The sequence below is a fragment of the Gekko japonicus genome, unplaced genomic scaffold, assembly GCF_001447785.1.
Source record: "Gekko japonicus isolate JY-2015 unplaced genomic scaffold, Gekko_japonicus_V1.1 scaffold369, whole genome shotgun sequence".
NCBI lineage: Eukaryota > Metazoa > Chordata > Lepidosauria > Squamata > Gekkonidae > Gekko > Gekko japonicus.
The window spans coordinates 960,146-975,547 of NW_015160846.1; the positions used below are offsets into that span (position 1 = coordinate 960,146).

The window sequence follows — 15,402 nt, forward strand, 5'->3', positions numbered from 1 at the left end:
GGTCTGATCCAGCAGGGCTCTTCTGAGGTTCTTCTCAGGGGAAGGCCTCGGCCTCTCTGCCCTGCCGCTGGCCCTCCAGAGGAACTGGTTGGCCACTGTGTGAGACAGGAGGCTGGACTAAATGAGCCACTGGTCTAATCCAGCAGGGCTCTTCTGATGTTCTTATGAAGCCCTTGGCCTCTAAGCCCTGTTGTTGGCCCTCCAGAGGAACTGGTTGGCCACTGTGTGAGACGGGATGCTGGACTAGATGGACTATTGGTCTGAACCAGCAGGGCTCTTCTTGTGTTCTTAAACCTAGACAAAACTGAAATCTTAAAAAGCACTTCCAAGTTGATCTGTCCTGGATTTTATTCATTTGTTTACAATGGGGCCATGAATGTCAAAGTTTAAGTAGTCCCATATGCAAACAAAGCAGAAGACAGACAGCTAATGAGGTGCTCAGGGGATGGGCAAAGGAATATGCAGGAAGGATTTGTTATAATTCTGCAGTTGCTTATTACTGGTGGGAACAGAATTAAGCCCGGTGAAAATGTGAGGGTAGAAATCCTGAGCCGAATTTAAAGATGTATATTTGTGACGTTTTTAGGAAGTAGCCTTTTATTTATAGTTAAAGGTAACTATGCAGGGTTTGATGTGTGTGTGTGTTTCAGGTGTCCTCACGTGTGTGTTTCTGGTATGCACACACACATTTCGAATAAATCTTTTTTAAACTAGTTGCTTCCGCAGACTGGGGCAGTGTGGTACAGAGGCTGGAGTGTAAAAGTCGGACTGAGGAGGGCCAGGTTCGAAGCAGGCCCTTAGCCACAAAGTTTTCTGTGTGACTGTGAGGCACTTGCTCGCCCCAGACTAACTTAACTCCATCATCGTGAGGATAAAGGAGATGAGATTGCAAACTACAAATATCTCCCCAAGCACCTTGGAATGAGGGCAGAAGCGAACTGTGAGAGATCGGCATCACATCTACGCTTTCGGCCGCCTGGAAGAAACCTCCAGCTGGGCAGATTCCCAAAATGACACCCAGTATTGCATTGTGTGGCCAAGTGAGGACTACGTTCAGGGTTGAGCTCCAGGATGGACTGACGGTACTGGGCTCAGAAGCAATGCTCCCTCTAAGCAGTGGAGTCTGGTGGGCAAAACATCCTACTTTATGAGCTACTGGCATTAAAGTTGTGAGCGAGCGATTTGGCTGCTGCATAAATCCGTTTGCTCTGGAGCCAAGACAAAAATGTGTGAGCCAGAGGCTAAAAAACTGTAAGCTAGCTCACACTGACTCCGCTTAGAGGGAACACTGCCCAGAGCCGACATTAAGTTAAAGAATCGCAGTGCCTCTGAGCACGCGAAGTGTGCATTTCCTGTAACTGCTGTTGTTTTAATGTTTTTTTGTCTGTATTTCAGCCCCAGTTTTAATTGTTTTAATTATGTGTATTTTGTTGGTTTTAAAAGTGCGGTTTTATGAGGTATGTTTAAATTTGTTAGCCGCCTTGGTGGCCCTGATGAGGGTGGAAAAGGAGGGGCATAAATTTTGTCTAACACAATAAAAATAAGTCAGCAGTGGAGGAGCCACAGTTTACGCCACGAGGCATCGGGCAGACGCCTTCCTTGTTCAGAGTGAAGGATGTACAAGCGGGATTGGGACTCCTCACACACATTCTTCCTAAAAAAACCCTGATCTCAGCTGTGTTCCTTGAAAGAGGCTCAGCTGGGGAGTATGTCTGACCCAAGGCAGAGCAGGAGACGGAGCCCAGACTTTACCCGCTTCAAACCCAATCTCCCCCATCCAGCGCAGCATACGACATTTCCCTCTCACGCATATTGCAATTGTTCTGCAACACACACACTGTCCCACAGCCAAGCACTGTGGTCTTTAAGACGTCCCCTGCACGAAAACAGCCACACGTTTTCGGGCGGGCTGAGTGGAAATAAGGTGCAGCAACAGAGCATGGAGAGTGAGCCCACCCAGCTGCCGAGGGAGACCAATCCAAAGCCACACTCCAGCAAGACTGACGTCAAGACCGCTTTCTGGGCGTGGCGAGGGTGGCGTGGGAAGGAGCCACAGACAAAGGCCTTCCCCCACGGCCCGGGGTTGCCAGAGTTACTTTTGCAATGCAGGAAGGAACTATGCCACAGCCCCCACGCCTACCGCCAAATGTCTCATGGGAAGGGGCCCTGGAGGAATAAAATCTCCCCCACTCCCCACGCCCCAATGAAACCGGTTTAGCTCTGGGGTTTGCCAATTTCCAGAAAACAATCAGCGATCGCACGGTAAACATAGCAAGTCAGGAAAAAAACCCTGTGTGGAAGCACACTAAGAAAGGCAAACAATACTGAAGAAATTTGCTAACAGTAATATTACTCTTCATTGAGTTACCCGTTAGTAAATTTCTTCAGTATCGTTTGCCTTTCTTAATGTGCTTCCACACAGTTTGGCAAATTCCCCCACCCCTCCTGTGCCAACAATCGGGAAGTGAAATTAAGAGACTCCTCAAGAGTCCAAGCGCAGAAGCCATCAAGCCGGAGTGGAGGGACTGTTTGGGCACCTTTGCTGGGTTCCGGCGAAGGCCTCTTCTTTTCCTCTTGCGCCATCGCCTCCTCCAGGTCCTTGGGGCCGGGGTCCAGCATCTCCCACTCCTCCGTGTAAAAGATGCTCCTCCGGTTCTCACTGCTTCCCTTGCCCGTTCTTAATGAAGACACCGAATTCCTGCAAAGTACAGAAGTCAAGCCGTTAAGCCGATCCAAAAGGACAGAGTCATTGTAAAAAAAAATGTTTAAAAAAGGGTAAAGGTTTCCCTTGCTCGAAAGGCAGTCGAGTCCGACTCTAGGGTTGCGGGGCTCATCTCCGTTTCAGAGCCGAAGAGCCAGCGCTGTCTGAAGACATTTCCGTGGTCATGTGGCCGGCGTGACTAAACACCAAGGCGCACGGAACGCTGTTCCCTTCCCACCGAAGTGGTACCTATTTATCTACTTGCAATTTCTTGCTTTCGAACTGCTAGGTTGCCAGGAGCTGGGGCCAGAGACGGGAGCTCACTCCGTCACGCGACACACTCGGGTCTCGAACTGCTGAACTACCGACCTTCCACAGCCTGCAGTTCAGCGTCTTAACCACTTGAGCCACCGCAGCTCCTAAAAAAAAAAAAGTGCTCAACTGTAAATTCCGAAACAAAGAATCCTATCCAAGACGCAAGCTGCCTTATACTGAATCAGATCACTAGTCTATCGAAGCCAGGACTTCGCAGCGGCTCCTCGGGGTCTTAGGCTGAGCTTTTCCACACTACCAGCTACCTGATCCTTTTAGTTGGAGATGCTGAACCTGGGACCTTCGGCATGACAAGCAGGGGCCCTGCCAGTGAGCCACAGTGAGCCAATTGTTCTTCATTTAATGATAGGCCCCGGAAGTCTCTGGAGGGGACAATTTACTTGATGCGGTTGACCAAACTGGAAAAGTCTGCCGCTGTGCATTACAGTGGCATTATAAGGGGGGTGGGCGGGCGCGAGGAAGGCAGCACGGTACAGCCCGATCCTCTTCGATCTTGGAAGCTAAGCAGGGTTGGTACTTGGGAGGGAGGACAAACATGAAGACTCTGCAGAGAAAGGCAATGGCAATTGGCAAACCGTCTCGCTTGCCTTGAAAGCCCCTTGCTGGGGTGGACCATAAGCTGAGTTGGCGTGAGCTGGCTCACAGTTTTTTAGCCTCCGGCTCATGCATTTTTGTCTTAGCTCAGGAAGGACGGGGCTCCAGAACAAACTAATCGATGCAGCAGCCCAATCGCTCGCTCACAACTTTCATGCCAGTAGCTCACAAAGCAGAATTTTTGCTCACAAGACTCCACAGCTTAGAGGGAGCACTGGTCAGATGCAACTTGACCTCACTGTACACACACACACACACACACAGAAGGATAGATAGACTGTTTGGCCTTTGTAGATTTCAAAGCCATTCCCAGACTTTGGGGTTACATGGAAGAACCTTGGGGGCGGAGGGCAAACTGGTAAATTTCTCCCTCTGCCAGTCCAGGGAAACTCTGCCTCAAGGAATAACCAAAACGCCACTTCTAGGATCTCAGATCACAAAAAGGGACTCTGGTGCAGCCCGGCCGCAAAGCAACACGCAGATCAGAATGCTTTCGCCTGCAACATTCTGCACTCGGAGTATCTAAAGAGGGACACAAACTGCTGGACAGACACAACCCGCCCTCGGGAACGCGGCCACCTCAAATCGGAACATAAACATCCCACCCTGAGGCTGAGATAATTCCGCTTGCTCAGCTGTTTCACGAAATGAAGTGCGGTCCCTCGTGTCCCTGCAGAGGCCTGCCAAGTTTCTCTCCACCAAGCTGCACCAGAACTGGCCCTGGACCAGCTCAAACAAAGGGCCCCGTTCGCTGGAAAGGGCTCCGCAGAAAAGCCACGGAAAAGAGAGATCTGAGATACGCAGAGGTGCAGCTTGACTGAGTGTCGTGTTGCTTATCAAATTTAGGCCTGACAGAGGGAAGTCTTGTGTATATTCCGATTCCCCACTCTGCAAAAATCCTGGTTCTTTCCTGGGCTTCAGAACGTCCAGGAAACTTACATGTCTGTGTATAGAACGGGCCAAAAAAGTCATTCTGTCGGTTAGTTCCACATTTGGCAGAAAAATTCTGATTGCGAAATCTCATCATGTGACTACCCCCCTGCCTGAGGTTACTACAGTACAGGCGTTTTAGATATCCGGACCTCCGGCTCAACTGCACTTCCGGGAGCAGGCTTAGCAGAACCAAAGTGCTTGGAAGAGGATCGCCGGCTCCACTGAAGGGCTGTGGCTCAGTGGCAGAGCCTCTGCTTGGCGTGCAGAAGGTCCCAGGTTCAATCCCCGGCATCTCCAGTTAAAACGGATCAGGGTAGCAGGTGATGGGAAAGACCTCCGGCTGAGACCCTGGAGAGCCGCTGCCGGTCTGAGTAGACCTTGAGGGACCAAGGGGCTGATTCAGTCGAAGGGAGCTTTGTGTGTTCAGGCGTCCTCCCTACAGTGCAAGCCCAACGGCCTCTATGCCACCAGCTCTCGATAAAGACCAAGCCTGCTTCGCTTTCCGCTCCTTTCCCCTAAACTGCTTCGTAGTTATTGTGACACACGAACGTGGCCACATTGGAAGGTTTTGCAAACAGAAACACACTCAAAGCATGTGATCCAACAGCTGGCTTTTTGACAAGGAAAAGCAAGCCGGCGCGGCCTCCGCAGCTGAACAAGGGGAACTTGGTCAGATCGGATTTTACTTCCCATAGTTGCCTCTGCAACTTCAGCAAGCCCCAGGGTATTTCTCTTGACACCCTATGTAAACAAAGAGACCTCCCCTGCCCCTTCCTTACCGGCAATGTCCCTCCACCCAAAACAGGCTGAACCAAGTTGGTGGCCTAACGTCGCCTGTGATTTTGAAACCCGTGCAGGCCCCTTCAGTTAGTTAGAGGCACCCTCAGGCCCGTAGCCAGGATTTTATGGCTGGTGGGGCAATTTTGTTTCCTGGTGGGGCTGAACTTCTCAGTGCAGAAAGAAAAGCCAGAACTCTGAGGATTATAACTCAGCTACTTTTCTCTCTCTCAGTCTTCTCAAGTTGTCTGTTCTGTTACCAGGATAGATCCCTAAATTGCAAGCCGTAGACCACTTTAGACGACAGCTCTCAGCTGCTGCAAGTTAATCCCTTCTGCCAGCCTAAGCAACAGTTCTGAGAACAAGCAGGCAGGTGGGGGTGAGGACTTCTCTAGTCAAGAAAGCCAACACTTAGGCAGGAAAAAACCTCTTTTAAAGGAGACCAGTTTCTGACCAGTTTCTTGAAACCGAGTTAGGGGTCCTAGAGGTCACCTACTCCACCCACATTGCTCAGCGCGGGAATTAGTCAACTACAGCACCCCACTCTGCTTAAAGGAGTGCACACCTTTAAAAAAAATGTTTTAAGATTACTGAAAAAAGCATTTACAGGATAAATTATTGTGGGGCGGTGCCTTTAAGAAAGGGGGCGGAACCCTCCAAAGCTCCACCATAGCTACGGGCCTGGGCACCCTACTGCCTCCTTTTGCACACACACACTGTGAGTACACAAGGCTATTGTACCTGAGCTGAAAGGCCCGCGCTGCCTCCCCTGTTGTATCCAGGCACCACTCAAACTGCTGGCGTTAACTTCCCCCTGCCCTGGGATCTTGTCCTCCCGGTTCACCATCCCAGCCAGGTGGGTGGCGAGCAGGAAGAAGGCCTAGTCCGATGGCGCTGCACTCTGAAGCAACAGAAGCCACCCAGCTGGCACCAACGCCCTCTTCGGGTAGGAGCCTGGCGACACACACTTCATTCGCTCAGGCCGACAGTATGAGGACATTGCGCCTGGGCATCTCCGCCCTGGAAGTGTTTCAAGATTTGCCTGCTATTTCTGCAGATATCAATCTGCTGCCGGAATTTCACTGTCGCATGGCTTAAAATATGGACATTGTGCAGCATGAACAGCCTGGGACACCCAGAGTAGAGAGGGTGGCTTTTTAAAATAAATCAAAATGAATAAAAACAGTTCGCCACCAGTGTTCCCTCTAAGTTGAGTGAGTGTGAGCTCGCTCACAGTTTTTTGGCCTCCAGCTCACATATTTTTGCCTTGGCTCAGGAAGGGATGGCTCCAGAGCAAACTAATTTACGCAGTAGCCAAATCGCTCGCTCACAACTTTTAATGCCAGTAGCTCACAAAGTAGAATTTTTGCTCACAAGACTCCACAGCTCAGAGGGAACATTGTTTGCCACCCAGGAACAAAACCTGGTACAAGGTAGAAGAAGAGAAGAAGAGATTAGATTTCTACCCCACCCTTCCCTACCCAAGGGAGTCTCAGAGCGGCTTACAAACTCTTTCCCAAACTGGCTTGCCAAACTGGTACAGAACAGAGGCTCTGTTAAAAATAGTTCCTTGCTTTTTCTCATTTCATTATCAAAAATATTTATACCCTGCTTTTCCAAGTTCGTGACTCAAAGCGGATCACGCACCGGCCTCGAAACAGACAACTAGCAAAAAACTAAACTAAATTCTACCAGCGATAGAATCTGTAAAAAGCAGCTTGAAATATACTTTCCGCAGCCAACTAAAAGCAGGAGATGATCACAGCTTAAGAGTCAGGGATCGAATCCAGAACATACATCTGGCTGTGCTGGAACAGCGGTGTGCATTGCCCAAGAGTTCAGAGTCTAGAAAGGGCTGCCTTTCCCCTTCCCTTTCCGTAGCCTTTTGCACTGTGCCTGTTATCGCCTAGTGCCGGCTGTTCTGAACGGTAAACTGCCTGTAACGCAATGGCAGGAACGATGATCACCGCTTGAGAGTCAGGGATCGAATCCAGAACACACATCTGGCTGGGCTGGAACAGAGTCTGGTTCAGAGTCCAAAAAGGGCTGCCTTTCCCCTTTCCTTTCCGTACCCTTTTGCACTGAGCCTGTTATCGCCTAGTGCCGGCTGTTCTGAACGGTAAACTGCCTGTAACGCAATGGCAGGAAGGGAGGATATACATGGAGAAGGTCTACAGACAGAAGTGTGAAGACAGGGTCCCGCAGGAGAAGGCAGTCTTTAGGGTATCCTGGTCCCAGACTGTTCAGGACTCTGAACTGGCCCAAAAGGCAGCATGGGGAGCCAGAGGGTCCACAGAAAAACAGGAGCAGCATGCCCCAGGCAACCTGCCTCCCTCCACAACCTGGAGGCCACGTTCTGGGCCACTAAAGGTCAAGGCTTCCCTTGCTCGAAAGCCAGTCGAATCCGACTCTAGGGGGCGGTGCTCCTCTCCGTTTCCAAGCCTAAGAGCCAGCGCTGTCCGAAGACTTCTCCGTGGTCATGTGGCCGGCATGACTAGACGCTGAGGCAAACGGAATGCTGTTACCTTCCCAAGCGAAGCGGTACCTATTTATCTACTTGCAATTTCTTGCTTTCGAACTGCCAGGTTGGCAGGAGCTGGGGCCAGAGACGGGAGCTCACTCCGTCACGGGGCACTCGGGTCTCGAACTGCCGAGCTACCGACCTTCCGGTCTGCATCTCAGCATCTTAACCCCTGAGCCACCGCGGCCCCAAACACTCCCAAACACTCTTGAAATGCTGGCCACAGAGCCAAAGCCCCAATAATCTGGATGCCACTGAGGCAGGAGTAGCCGTGGTCATGTCTCTACTGCCTGAAAGATGGACAGCTGGCGTATCAAAAGAAGCTGATAAAAACACCAAGGAACAGAGTCTGCTCCAACAGCACTTTTAAGCTTAATGTGGAGTCTAAGAAGCAGGACCCGCCCCCTTTTTCATGCCTCCCCTGTTCATCGGAGCCTCAGTTCTGTTCCCTCGTTCACTTGCTTTCGGTAATCAGTACAGAGAATTTGCCATCTTCAGCAAAAACTGAGGGCAAAGGGAAAATGCAGTGTAAACACGTGCAGTTTGGTGTAGTGGTTAAGTGCGCGGACTCTAATCTGGGAGAACCCAGAGGGTTTGATTCCCCACTTCTCCACTTGCAGCTGCTGGATAACCCTGGGCAAGCCACAGTTCTCTCAGAGCTGTTCTCTCAAGGGCAGTCCTCGAAAGAGCTCTCTCGGCCCCACCTACCTCACAGGGTGTCTGTTGTGGGGAGGGGGATGGAAAAGGAGTTTGTAAGCCGCTCTGAGACTCCTTTGGGTAATGAAAGGTGGGGTATAAATCCAATCTCTTCTCTTCAAACTTCCTTAGTTTGCACAATTGCAGAAAGAGTTAAAAACCAGACACTGAAGGCTTAGTCACTGCACGGAGATGGGGCCAAGGAGGCCGGGGTATCGAAGGAGACCACGTTCTGCTCCCAGCAGCTGGTGGCAAAGGTCAAGGGTTCGGAAGCCACAGTGACATTTGCAGAGGGCCAACAGAGAAACCCTCGACAGACAGCAGTGGGTATTCAGAACGGCAGACCCCAGATCTTTCTTTTAAAAGCCTCTTTGTCTCACATCATGAGGACGGGAGTGAAATCTATCAATACCAGGCATTGAAACGACAAGGAGGATACGGTCTGATTTTTCTAGGGCTACCAAGGCAACAGTCGCTGCACATCCCCTGCCCTGTAGCTATCTGGGAAAGGAGCCACCGTCCCTGGGCAGCCATTCGGCACAACAATAACTGACCAGGGCGAATATTCCAAAAATGGAAAGGGGGAGGGGGTCACAAGGGGGCCACAGCCAGCAGAGCAACTGCAGCAGCACAGTCTTACGGAGGAAGAAGATTGGATTTCTCTCCCACCCTTCACTACCCGGAGGAGTCTCAGAGCGGCTGACAAACTCCTTTCCCTTCCCCTCCACACAGCAGACAAATACCCTGTGAGGCAGGTGGGGCTGAGAGAGCTCTCTCGAGGACTGCTCCTGAGAGAACACCTCTGAGAGAACTTGTGACTGGCCCAAGGTCACCCCAGCTGGCTGCAGGGGGAGGAGTGGGGAATCAAACCCGGCTCTCCCAGTTTAGAGTCCGGGCTCCTAACCACCACACCAAACTGGCTCTCCTAGAGGCCGCTCCTTCTTTAACACGCCTTCCCCGAAAAGGCAGGCCGAAATTCAAATGGTCGAGCGAGAGCTCTCTACAACTGAGGAGAGACGTGCCGGGAGCCCACAGGGCATCGCAGCAGAGGGAGCGGCGATTCGCAACCCTCCTCGAGATCGGCCAACCATCCCCCCCCCCAAATTCAGGCCCTTTCTGGGCCACCTGCGCTCTGCATCCATCCAGGTTTCATCTAGCAGGAAATTCATCTTCCTACATAGTCAGGGAGTCTCCTTCCACCTTGCTGTTCCCATCGTCTACTGGGGGGGCAGCGAACGTACCATCATCACAAGCCCAGCTAAGCACTGCCCTCCGATGCGACAAGATGAAATGAAGGCCGAGTCACACAGTCTCTGGTGCGTCACGACGGGAAGCGGAGGGGCACCCTGGGCTCATGGAAACAGCTCAGCCCTTGGCGTGGCCTTCTCCGCTCACCCCGAAAGCAGCTCACCGCGCTAGGTGAAACCTGGGTGTTCTCGCCTGACCCTTCTCTGCCAAAAGGGAGAATTCAGTCCCCACCTGAATCCCACAGCTTCCTGGCCCCTACCTGGTGGAATGAGCTCCCGTACGAGATCAGGGCCCTGCGGGACCTTTTACAGTTCTGCAGGGCCTGCAAGACGGAGCTCTTCCGCCAGGTTTTTAATTCGGGCGACGGACGTCCCTCCCTCTTTACTGAGCCTCCACTCAATGGGTCAGAACTGCATATTAGAGCCAGGATCTGTGAGGTTTTAATGTCAAGGACAACGGCCCTGGATGAAGGCCATGGTGGGATTTTATGAGTGTTTTAATTGTAGTGATTGCATATATTGTATTTTATTAAATCTGATGTCGCCCGCCCTGAGCCTGCCATGCGGGGGAGGACGGGATAGAAGCCGAATAAAATAAAATAAATAAAAGCCGTCCTGGCCAGCCCTCAATCGCTATCCAGGCTGCGTTCACACTCATTTCTTGCAACACAAGACTCTGTAAGGAAGACTTGGGTTCTGGAGGCCTAGGTCCAAAGGCCACCTTGGCCCACCAACACCCTCGATTCCCTGCCTACGAAGGAAGAACGCTTCATTTGAACACGGCGCCTTTTCACGGCTCTGCAAGCGGCAGCGGTGCCCCGCTTTTGAGGACAGAATGCTTACTTGATCTCGTTCCCCCACTGCTTCAAGGCAAAGTTGATGGCATTCGGCTGGCCCGGGATGGGGTGGCACGCCGCTCGCTCCCCCACCAGTTCCGTGGGAGCCGTCTCCACCGCGAGGACGTTCCTGGCCTTCTCCGCCGAGGCATTGGGAGGCACGATATTCAGATCTGGGGAGGAACAGGCAAGAATTCAGAAATGCAATCGCTGCCAGAACACTCCACAGCGAGGCCTGCCCTGTGTCGATTCGCACGGCACAATTAGGAGGCTCACAAGAGTGTGAGAAAACATACAGAGAGAAAGCTGAAGAAGAGAAGATTTCGCTAAGCGTGAGCATTGTGCAGATAGACGGCTTGCAGAGATGAATGCTGAGCATGAAAGGATTCACTGAGTCTACACGTCTTCTGCTCTGAGGAAGCCTATTGAAACAGGTGTGGGAGCCGGCCTGTCTGCAGATTCGTGACCTTTATGCTATTTGTCTACAATCCAATACTAGTACACGAAAGACACAAAGAAGATTTACTGTTTGTAAGAGCTTTAGATGACTGGACTGTGCTTGTCAACGCTGTGGGAGCACTTTCTTGATGCTCATTCTTGTATGAATGCAGAGACATGGATCAGTGTCAACATTGATCTATTTTTCGAAAACCTATAGAAGAGTGATATTCCCTTCAAGCAATGTGGTTCCCAATTGTTGAATATCTCACGATAGGGGAAATTCTCCCCAAAAATAAACACTACCAAAGCTTATTGTACTTCTAATGAAAACTGTTTATATCGTTATGTAATGGTACTTTGAAAAACTACTAGGAAAAACTGTATTACGTTAAATGTTATGCTGCATTGATGCTGTTGTATCAGCTATTTTTATAAGTATGTTTTTGTTTAAAAAAATAAAAAATATAAATTGGGGGGGAAAGAGCGATATTTCCTTTGTAAATATATCTCCGTTGCCACTGACTATTTTCTACTCGCTTATCCGGTGATCTCTCTTTGGTTAACCTTCTGGTGGGACCTGGAGATATCCTGGCGTTACAACGGACCTCCAGACAAAGATCTTTGCCGGGGGGACAAACGGGCTCGCTGGAGGTCGGATGCCGTGGTGTTAGACTCCATCTAGTATGGTATTAGACTCCCTTCCCAGGCTCCAACCCCAGATCTCCAGGAATTCCCTAACCCAGACTTTGCCGGCTCCCCCCCCCCCCCCGGGGCCCCACCCCGGGGGAGTACCCAGACTTTGCCGGCCCCCCCCCCCCGGTGGCCCTCAACAGGGGAATTGAGGCAGCCCATATTAGAAGAAGAGGAAGAGATTGGATTTATACCCCGCCCTTCTCTACCCGAAGGAGTCTCAGAGCAGCTTACAATCTCCTTTCCCTTCCCCTCCCCACAACAGACACCCTGGGAGGTAGGTGGGGCTGAGAGAGCTCTGACAGAAATGGCTCTTTTTCAAGGACAGCTCTTATCAGAACTACAGCTTGCCCAAGGTCCTCCAGCCAGGTGCAAGTGGAGGAGTGGGGAATCAAACCCAGTTCTCCCAGATGAGAGTCCGCACACTTAACCACTGCACCAAACTGGCTTAACCACTATAGCAATCTGCTGCTTCATCCCAACTAAGAGGAGAACCCCGCCCCCCACCCCCCCTGCGGTAGACTGCCTGCTTCTTCAGACTGCCCTGTCCAGCCCTGCCCACTCAGGGCTCTTTTCCAAAAAACAGCATTTGTGTGTGTGCGTGTGTTGGTGTGCTTGCATGCCTGGAAGCCATGGTGACTTGCGGTGACCCCCTAGTGGGGCTAGGACATTTCAGAGAGGTGGCTTTGCTATTTGCCTGCCTCTGCGTCCCAGCCCTGGTATTCCTTGGAGGCCGCCCTTCCAACGTAGAATTCTGATGAGGTCGGGCTGGCCTGGGCTACCCCCACTCAGGGCTCTTGAAGCACTTCTGCACAGCACAGGAGCTGCTTTCGAAGCCAGCCAGCCAGCCAGCCCTTGCCTCTCGAGCAACGAAGGCTAAGCCCAGGAGCCGGACTTTAAGTGTGCCCACAACTCTGGCCGTATGTTCAAAAGGCGCTCGTTCCGTGGGAGAGAGAGCTTCGATGCTGCCGAGGCGATGGAAAGTGCAGAGTCTACCCGGCAGCCCCCTCCCAACGTATACCGCACAGAAACGTTGCCAGGGGAAAGCAGGGCTATTCCCCCAACGAGGGAGCGCTCCTCATTTGCCCGCTATTTTACAAGCGAGACCCACAGACGGAGGAAGGGATTTCAAAGAGCCACGTAACGAATTGCTCCACGTTCTTTTCTGCAGATCACAAAAGAAGAATTGAACCCAGGGGGCTGCTGGAGAAACACTCGCACCAGCGACACAACCCTAACCCAGGCCACTCTGCACTCGGCGGGCGACGAGGAAAGGCCATGAGCAGACGCGAGCGAGCAGCACAGGACCGCTAGACTGGAGCCCCCGGGAGCACCTGGGAGATCAACCAGATTTCCAAGGGTACGAGCCATCTTGTAGCTGACAGAGGGAGGCTGGACGGACTCACAAAAGCGCATCCCCCCCAGAGGTCTCGCTGGTCTCTTAAGGTGCTCCTGGACTCCAGACTAGCTCTTCTACTGAAGACCGACATGGCTCCTGTCTGCAACAAAGACTCGTTACCATAAGCTGGGGGCAGAGCTCCGTGGTCGCTTGACACACGCAGAAAGTCCTGGGTGCAAGCCTCTGCCCTCTCCAGCGACAGGGTCCTCAGGCAGAAGGTGCCTTATAAAGGGAACTGGGCACAGTTACCGTCTGCAAAACTCCCGGCGATTTTCACCCCCTCACTCACTGGGTATCGTCCTGGTTTTGTCGCCTGGTTTGCGGTCCTGCTTTATTGGCTCGTATTAAGCTGTTTTCCAGAGCATTTTGTGATCGAGTTTTCATCGCATGGCTTGCGGCAATCGTTCTGCTGTTCCTAGGGCACTTTTAAGAATGGCGTAGGATGCCTCGAGTCTCAGCAGAGGAGACGGCGGCTAAATTAAGCCCACCAATAAAAGGCCTTTCTCTGCCTGAAGGATCCTCTCCACATCCCGGGAGAGACGTTCTTAAACTAGCACAGACCAACGGCCCGGCTGCGTCTGAAGAAGGTGCACCGTCCATTCATCAGAGCGATTCAAGCTAAGCATTTGCTGCAGCCGTCTCTGATCCCTCTTCTCACAGGCATCTGGATCGAGGTGGGTCAGCACTGCTGTTGCTACTTGCCTTGACAGCACCGTTCGACACGGTCGATCACGCTCTACTGACTCACTGCCTCCGCTTAAAGAAGGCACCGTGGCCCCAGAGATCACGAGCACCTTCACCCAAAGACAGCAGTCAGAAGCGCACCAATGAATACAATTCGCCCAACAGCTGTAGCAATGCCGAGACGGAACTAACTTTATTACAGCATAAAACACTACCCTGCCTTCACACAGACAAAAACTCTAGGAACGAAGCCCAAGGGGGGGGGGGGAGACTACATACCCGTGCCCTGATCTGGATAGCCCGGGCCAGCCCGGTCTCATCAGATCTGAGAAGCTAAGCAGGGCTGGCCCTGGTTGGTAGTTGGATAGGAGCCCACCAAAGAAGCCCAGGGGTGCCACGCAGAGGCAGGCAAGGGCAAAACCACCTCTGTTCGTCTCTTGCCTCGAAGAAGTCAGGTAGCCCTGTCACAGGAGTGTGGAGGGGTGCACCGCCGCCTCCTCGTTCCCAGCTCATCCCTGTCTAGCTTCTGGCCTGACCTTGTTGTCGTTCTCCAGCTGCAAATTAACTTGCCTGGGAAAGTTAACAGCTTAGGCGCTTAGCCGCTTGCCTGCCTCTTGCTACCCGTGCGCACGAAATGTACTCATTGGCTTTGGTTCAGGGGGGGGATAGTTTGATTACACTATAAGTCACTGGCCATCATATCACAGGTCATTCCTGCCACAAGCTGTATACTCGCTCTTTAGTACTGGACTACCAATGAAACACTTATCTTCTGAAGAAGCCTTGTGTGTGTGGTGTGACCTGACTAAGAAGCCTGACAGAAAACCCCGTTAGGGGTCGCCATGAGTCGGCTGCAACACGAGGGCGCTTCCTGTCCCCTCCGCATCCTTGAACCCTGACCCAGTTCGATCTTGGAAGCCAAGCTGGGTCAGCTCCAGTCATGACTCGTCTGGGAGACCGCCACGGAAGTCCAGGGTTGCTACGCAGAGGCAGGCGATGGCAAACCACCTCCCTCGCTTTGAAGCCCCCAGGGGGTCGTCGTGAGTTGGCAGTGACTTGGCGGCAACGACAAGAACAAAAAGGTTACCTGCGTTGTCTTTGGCAACGAGCCCCTTGGAGAAGTTGCTGGGCGCGGGCGACGTCCGGCTGTCCCTCTGGGCGGCATCCAGGCCGTTGCAGTATTCCCACCGCTTCTGCTGCAGTTCCTGCAGCCAGTAAGTCATGTCCTGGTGCGTCGCAGCCTGCAGCGCACAGAAGAAAAAAAGGGATGAAAAGGCTTCGAAAGAGACGTGTTTGTCCGAAACGTCAGATACGCCAACCCATGCTCTGTCTAAGCTGTGGAGTCTTGTGAGCGAAAATCCTACTTTGTGAGCTGCTGGCATTAAAGTTGTGAGCGAGCGACTTTGGCTACTGCATAAATCAGTTTGCTCTGGAGCCCTCCTCCCTGAGCCAAGACAAAAATGGGTGAGCCGGAGGCTAAAAAACAGTGAGCTAGCTCACACTAACTCAGCATAGAGGGAATACTGATGCCAACCAACAAAAGCCACTTT

The 15,402-nt window shown here is 52.1% G+C and overlaps 1 protein-coding gene across 1 annotated transcript in view; it reads right to left on the reverse strand.

Moving 5' to 3' along the window:
- TBC1D2B (TBC1 domain family member 2B) overlaps positions 1 to 15,076 on the reverse strand; it is a 34,635-nt gene extending 19,559 nt beyond the window's left edge. Inside the window, exons 1-3 of the mRNA XM_015420147.1 lie at positions 14,940 to 15,076; positions 10,646 to 10,811; positions 2,527 to 2,698 (exon numbers count right to left, since the gene is read on the reverse strand). Coding sequence (XP_015275633.1) covers positions 2,527 to 2,698; positions 10,646 to 10,811; positions 14,940 to 15,075 — 474 coding nt within the window. The 5' untranslated portion in view covers position 15,076. The remainder of the gene's footprint in view (positions 1 to 2,526; positions 2,699 to 10,645; positions 10,812 to 14,939) is intronic.
- Positions 15,077 to 15,402: the final 326 nt, after the last annotated feature.